This window comes from Gekko japonicus, unplaced genomic scaffold (genome assembly GCF_001447785.1).
Source record: "Gekko japonicus isolate JY-2015 unplaced genomic scaffold, Gekko_japonicus_V1.1 scaffold644, whole genome shotgun sequence".
NCBI classification, from domain to species: Eukaryota; Metazoa; Chordata; class Lepidosauria; order Squamata; family Gekkonidae; genus Gekko; species Gekko japonicus.
Window position 1 is genome coordinate 811,272 of NW_015160853.1, and position 7,670 is coordinate 818,941.

At 46.0% G+C, this 7,670-nt stretch overlaps 1 protein-coding gene across 1 annotated transcript in view; it reads right to left on the reverse strand.

The window, feature by feature from the left end:
- The window catches only part of CNOT6L (CCR4-NOT transcription complex subunit 6-like), a 74,170-nt gene that overhangs the window by 18,998 nt on the left and 47,502 nt on the right, over nt 1-7,670 (reverse strand). Inside the window, exons 5-6 of the mRNA XM_015421256.1 lie at nt 4,802-4,891; nt 613-681 (exon numbers count right to left, since the gene is read on the reverse strand). Coding sequence (XP_015276742.1) covers nt 613-681; nt 4,802-4,891 — 159 coding nt within the window. The remainder of the gene's footprint in view (nt 1-612; nt 682-4,801; nt 4,892-7,670) is intronic.

A 7,670-nucleotide genomic window follows, 5' to 3' on the forward strand; every position in this document is an offset into this window, starting at 1 on the left:
GTATCTCAGAATGGCGCAGTTCCTACAAAAGCACTGAGCAAGGTTTGCAGACTTTCTGCGGCCTAAAGAGCCTTCCTCCAGCAAAGAGACATTTACATTGGAGGAGGTTCCTCCAGACTAATAAGCAAGAAGAACTACACAAAACACCCAACTCCGACACGGCTCACGCAGCATCCAGCAAGGGGCAAATACACGCAGAAGGAAAGAGCGATTCCTATTTCTGTCCCACGCAGCTGCTCAGCTACACTGACACAAATAAAGTAAGTCACAGCGGTGCTGTGTTTTTGTGGGCTGATAAAAGTCGCTGCACATCAGAAAGACCGACTGTGACTTGAAAAACAAAGAGTTCCGACTTCTAAAAAAAAAATCTCCCATTTCCAGCCTCATTTTCTTTTTGCACATTTACATTTTTTAATCCACCTTCGCAAAACATATGTGGTTCTTCCTTCCTTGTTTTTATCCTCAGAGCCACTCTTGTGAGTCAGGTCAGGCTAAGAAAGCAACTTCCAATTAAAAGTCAAAGCCAAGGAGAGCCTTTCTGGAGGCACAGAAGTGGCATGATGTCTCAAACTCCATGTACGGCATTAATGGAAAGAAGGCTGCGTGTTTTACCTGAGGGCAGAATTTGGTCTCGTTCTTTTAATGTAATCCATGGCCTTGGAGGCAGCTGCTCTGGATGAACTGAAACATTAGAAGACAGCAAGCATGAGCGACAGGGAGAAGCCACACAAGCATCTCCGAACTGAACCACGCGATGGTTGGATTCCGTATCATGCGATAGAACTGGGGAAAGAACAACTGGACGGAAAAGCAGGGACTTCAGATAACACTGGACCAGAGTACTCTTTAGACTTTAAATATTTAGTTGCCACAGAAGATTCTGGAAGCTCAGACAGACATTACTTTTTACAAATAATGGATGCATATTGCAGGCTACACTGCCCTCCCCGTGGCAGAACTGGTGCATCTGCCAAATAACTTCTCCTTTGAGATCATTTCTTAGTTTTAGTGAGAATTCAATTTGTTTTTACTACGGTTTGGGAACAATTATGCTCTTCTCTTTTGGAGACTCACACAGTAAACCTCTGAACCCCCAGAGCCAGGAGGCAACATCAAGGGAAGGCCTTGGCCTCTATGCCCTGTTTTTTTGTTTTTTTTAAAAAAATTTTTATTTTGCGTTTTCCAACTTTTACATATAATCATATTGCAGTTTCATACGTTTATGGGGGTTAAGTCATCTTTTTTCTTCGTACCATTTTACAACTTTTTGCCATTTCAAATTAAATTGTTCCTCTGATTTAGAAGAAGAAGAAGAGAAGAGATTGGATTTATACGCCGCCCTTCACTACCCAAAGATGTCTCAGAGCGGCTTACAAACTCCTTTCCCTTCCCCTCCCCACCACAGACACCCTGTGAGGTAAAAGAAGAAGAGATTGGATTCATACCCCGTCCTTCACTACCCAAAGGAGTCTCAGAGCAGCTTACAAATTCCTTTCCCTTCCCCTCCCCACCACAGACACCCTGTGAGGTAAAAGAAGAAGAGATTGGATTCATACCCCGTCCTTCACTACCCAAAGGAGTCTCAGAGTGGCTTACAAACTCCTTTCCCTTCCCCTCCCCACAACAGACACCCTGTGAGGTGGGTGGGGCTGAGAGAGCTCTGACACAAACTGCTCTTTTTCAAGGACAGCTGTGCCAGAGCTTGTGACTGACCCAAGGTCACATCAGCAGGTGCAAATGGAGGAGTGGGGAATCAAACCCGGTTCTTCCAGATTAGAGTCGGCACACTTAACCACTACACCAGACTGGCCAACGCCATATTAAGCTTATCCATCTCGATTACTTCATAAAGAATGTTGGTCAAATCATCCCTACTCGGTAACTTATCAGACTTCCAATTCTTAGCAACAGCTATTCTGGACATTGTGATTACATATACAGTGATACATTTCTCATTGAATTTAAGCCCATCGGGTGTAACATTCAGTAAAAAAATTTTCAGGTAACAGCGCTAAATCTCTCCCTGTAATTTCTTTTATCAACTGCTTAATGGTTTTCCAAAATTTTTGTATTTTTTCGCATTTCCACCTCTATGCCCTGTTGTTGACCTCCAGAGGAACTGGTTGCTGGCCGCTGTGTGAAACAAGATGCCGGATTAGATGGATCATGGGTCTGACACAGCAGGGCTCTTCTTAGGTTCGCACACGGTCTTAGAAAACAGCTGTATTTTGGTGGTGGAAGGTGCCGTCAAGTTTTAACTGATTTACGGTGACCCCTTCAAGAGGCGATTTGCCATTGCCTGGCTCTGCGTCACAACCCTGGCATTCCTTGGTGGTCTTCCCATCCAAATACTAACCACAGCTAACCTTGCTTACTTTCGGAGACCTGAAGAGATCAAGCTCCATGCCATCAGGTGAAATGCTCTCTCATCAGCCTCAACAGCTGCAAAGAGATGCAACACTGGCCCACAGCATTCCATGTGACTGGAATGTGCTTCATGGGAGGAAATTTGTATTTTCCTGGCAGCAGCCTGGAGCCACTGCACGGGTCTCACCGAAGGGAAGGGGTTTGCTCACTGCCATAACAGCAGCAATGGCTGGACCTAGTACTGCTTGTGATGAGCTGCACACTTGCATCCAGCAAGCTGTTCTATGCATGGGAAACCTGGCATACCACGATATGGAATGGCTCTCCATTGATATGAAATTAATACTGTGTATGCATGAGTTGGCTCCCTCTACTTGATTCTTGGTCACTGCAACAGACATTTACATGTACATGTAAATGTGTGAGAAACAGAGAGAACGCATATGCGTGAGGATAAGTTCCTTTACGTACCGGCAATCCAAATTATGGCATTCAGTCAAACTACACCGTGACCAAGAATCGAATTCCAGGATGACACTCGATGCTCCCTCTAAGCTGTGGAAGCCTTGTGAGCAAAAATTCTACTTGGTGAGCTACTGGCATTAAAGTTGTGAGCAAGTGATTTGGCCGCTGCATAAATCAGTTTGCTCTGGAGCCCTCCTTCCTGAGCTAAGGCAACAATGTGTGAGCCGGAGGCTAAAAAACTGAGCTAGCTCACGCTAACTCAGCTTAGAGGGAACACTGATGACACTATACAGACAGAGGGCTCAGCTCTTAATGGCTGAGATTCATCAAGGGAATATCTAGCTCCTTCTCCCAAGGGTACCCAAGTGCACGCCTTTACTTTCTTCCACATCAGCAAACACAGAGCGCATAGAGAAACGGCATCCCTTCCGAGGGTCCTTGTAATACAAACACCACCCTGGTTTACTATGTATCTGCTACATATTAGCATGTTTTACTATATATTTTATGTTTCTATAATGCCCTGGCCTGGACGGCCCAGGTTAGCCTGATCTCATTGATCTCGGAATCTAAGCAAGGTCAGTTCCAGTTTCAGTTTATTAGGTTTAAGAGCCTATAGGCCATACACCATAAAAAAAAAGAAAAAAGGATTTAATTTCAACTTTAAACATTTTTAAACATTTAAAAAGACAGTATAACAGAAAGGTGCCACATCTATTATACAGTCATTGCACAGAGCACTCAGCAGAAGTCTCAACCTTGTAGATCCCGAAAAGGAAGAAAATTTTAATTTCTCTCCTGACTGCGTGGTCAGTCCTGATCAGCATTTGGATGCAGGACCACCAAGGAAGTCCAGGGTCGCTACGCAGAGGCAGGCAATGGCAAACCATCTCCGGACATCTCTTGCCAAGCTTGAAAACCATATGGGGTCTCCTTAAAGTTGGCAGTTTCCACCACCATTTATTTAAAACATTTATTAGCACTTTTCTTCCTTACGCAGCTCTCAAGGCAGCTTTACAAACACAGGGGGGGAAACGCACCACAGAATAAAATATATTAAAAACATAAAACCAGAATTTAAAATCACTATTCAAGACTGCTTCTAGACTTAACCAGATGCAGTCCTGAATAAAACTGTCTTCAACAGCCTCCCAGAGACGGAAATATTGGGCGTGTGTTTTATTTCGGCGTTTTGATGTGGTGTTTTAGATGTACTTTCCTGTAGTTTAAATTGCAGACCTTTAGAGTAAGAAAGAGGGGGGCTGGATGGGTTATTGAAATGTGTTAATGAATGGATAGTAGCTGTATCGTAGAGGGAGAAGTTCTGTGCGTAAGAGACGAGAAGAGAGTTGAGTGGATGAAGAGACTGAGTGAGGTGCTGTGGAGCGTGAGAGAAATCTGTGCTCTTTGTGGAAGTTATGACCCTACGTGGCAAGTGAGAAAATAAGCCTCTGTGGCTAGGTCTATTTAAGGAACTTCAGAGAAAGGAGGCAAACTGTACCCATCTGAAACCATTACGGTTATGTACCTACTTGAAACCATTACACTAATGAACTACACTGAAACTGTTATGCTGTTATGCTTCCAAATAAATTCTATTTATGTTTGAGAGAACAGCTGTTGCATTTAGAGTAAAGGATCCCCTTTTACCTCAGAGCCACCCTCTTGCATTGAGCATTCGGTCATTCTACTGGATAGAACAAAGCCAGCCTGTTCTGGGGTCCACTTGAGAACGCTAAGGCAAGAGCCTTCTTTGGTGGCAGCAAAAGTAAGTAGAAAATGCTAAGGAAGGCAAGGAGGCAGCATAACACATGTCACCTCAGAACACTACAGACCGTTGCCATTAAAGGTGTTCCGTATAAGGGGTCTTGGAAAGAAGCAACAGGTTACGTCACCCAACTTTTTCCATCCCACCTGGCAGAATAATGGGGCCTTTCTCCAGTACCAAGCGAATCCCCAAAGCCATTACCTGCTAGATTGTCAAGCATGTAGTTCAATAGTTTCCGTGTCCCATCTGGGTCCTGGTACAGGCTGAGAATATCTTGTGATAAAGGATTGCCTGAAATCCAACAAAGCAACATTTTTAAATGGGCAGTGCCAGCTTTAGGCAACATGGTTCTAAGCGGCAGAAACTACAGCAAGATCCTCTCACTTTTACATGGCTGGGGCCTGCATTTCTTTCCTCTTAATATTTACACAAAAACATTCAGGGTTCTGGAACAAGGTAACATGGCCAATTATTTCCCCATCTCTCGGAAACAAGGCAAACAGCACTGGTCCCATATATGTGACAATGATTAACAAGGGGATCTGTACGTATGCCCTGGTTTTATTGTTTTTATACAAAGTTCGATATTATGAACTGTCAGATGATCCCAAGAAGCAGCTCAACGGAAGTACTACTTTGATTCAATAAAATAATTAAGACTCAGCGCCTTCGTCCAAATGCCTTTCTGTTCTTCTTGGTCTGAGACACCATTCCTCTCTTGCTCCACCATTCCACCCCCAACATGAGCCACCTACTCCTTATGGTATGTCCTTAATTCAGCTCCCTGAAGACACAAGGCCAAGTAAGAAGAACTACTTCTTTACCCAAAGAGTGATTAACACATGGAATTCACTGCCACAGGAGGTGGTGGTGGCTACAAGCATGGACAGTTTCAAGAGGGAATTGGATAAACATACAGAGCAGAGGTCCATCAGTGGCTATTAGCCACAAGGTATAGATAGGAACTCTGGGTCAAGTGATGCTCTGTATTCTTGGTGCTTGGTGGGGGGCAACAGTGGGAGGGCTTGTAGTGTCCTAGCCCCACTGATGGACCTCCTGGTGGCATTTTTGGCCACTGTGTGACAGAGTGTTGGACTGGATGGGCCATTGGCCTGATCCAACATTTGGCTTCTCTTATGTTCTCATGAGTATGGCTTGCTATTCAGCTATGTATCTTGCATTCTTTAGCTTGGTCCCCCAAAGCAAGTGGTTCTCCTTCGCCCACTGGGCATGGGAGGAGTTAGTGCACACACTTTGAATGCTCATGGTCTGAGGCAATGTTCGCTCTAAGCTGAGTTAGTGTGAGCTAGCTCACAGTTTTTTAGCCTCCGGCTCACACATTTTTGTCTTAGCACAGGAAGGAAGGCTCCAGAGCAAACTAATTTATGCAGTAGCCAAATCGCTCGCTCACAACTTGAATGCCAGCAGCTCACAAAGTAGGATTTTTGCTCACAAGACTCCACAGCTTAAAGGAAGCATTGGTCTGAGGTTCAACCCCTGCCTCTTTAAGTTAAGGTGGGCTGGAAGAGTTCTTTGCCTAGGACCTTGGACAGCAGCTGCTAGTCATTGCAAATAATACTGAACAAGGCCGATCAGTGGTCCCCAACCTTTTTTGAGCATGTGGGAATTCTGACACAGGGTAGTGGGTGCAACCACTACCTCCACACAGGGTTCATTTCGTAGAAAAAGAGCTAGGAGAACTCATTAGCATAACTCATTAGCATATGCCGCACCCCCTGACATCACCGGAAGTGTGTCATAAGGCCACACACCCCGCCCCCAACGGTCCCGGCCGCCGGCGGCCTTGCAGCTCCACTGCCGAGCCCCATGAGGGGCCCGGCGGTGGACCTGCAAGGCCGGCGGGAGTGCAAGGAAGCCCCGCGAAGGCCCTCCCTGGCCCCAGGCAGGCAGGGGTGGGGAGAGGCAGGGAGGAAGCAACTTACCCTCCCTCTTCTCCTGCCTCCTCCTGGCTGAATGAGGGCCGGAAGCGGGGCGGCCGGAAGCAGGGGGCGGGGCTTCGTCATGTGCCCCCCCGTACCTCACCCGGGGGAACTGCGATCCCCCGCGATCCCTCCCAAAATGATCTCTGCCTCCATAGGAGGTAGAGCCAGTCACAAAATGTCAAGCAGAGAAGACCTGCATAACTCTAACAGTAACTCTTCCAGCATTCCATGAAGAAGCTCTGTTTAACAGGATACCTTTTAGAATCAACGTATTGTTTAAAAAATGCATTCTTGCATACATACAGCGTACTTCAGTCATGAAGTGACGCTCCTTGGGCTGGCGGCTGCTGCCAAAGCAATTTTTTTCTTTAAAAAAAAAAAATCTGCACTGCCAGTCAGATCTCCAATCAGAAGCCCTGTGGGGCAAATGTCTAAAAACACTTGGTGGGCAAAGGCAAGCTGTCAGAGAGGCAATGCTCCCTCTAAGCTGTGGAGTCTTGTCAGCAAAAATCCTACTTCGTGAGCTACTGGCATTAAAGTTGTGAGTGAGCGATTTGGCTGCTGCATAAATTAAGTGCGCTATGGAGCCCTCCTTCCTGAGCTCAGACAAAAATGTGTGAGCCAGAGGCTAAAAAAACTGCGAGCTAGCTCACACTAACTCAGCTTAGAGGGAACAGTCAGAGGGCGCCACGCTGGGGATCCTTGAGATAGACCTATGGTCCGACTTGGGTACACAGCAGCTTTGCATGTTCACCGTGGCACTGATGCCTGCCTTTTCCTCTGCTTCAGGTGAGTATGGCTTATTATTCAGCTATGTTATTCAGCAGTCCATTGTTATTCAGCTATGGACTGCTCCCAAGTACCATATTTCCCGGGCAGACAATTGGCTCTGCTCCCAAGTACCATATTTCCCGGGCAGACAATTTCCCTGGGTATTAAGGTCAGAAATACATCCCATAACGAACCACCAAAACTCATAGCAGCCCGGTTAATATAAACCTCAGTGGCAACGGCATGTCCCGCCACAAGACAATGAAGGAAGAATAGTTATTTCTTTACAGTTAAAGAACGGTCTAAGCCTAGAACAGTACAGGCTGGTGAGGGGAGGGAAAGAGGACATGCTTCAG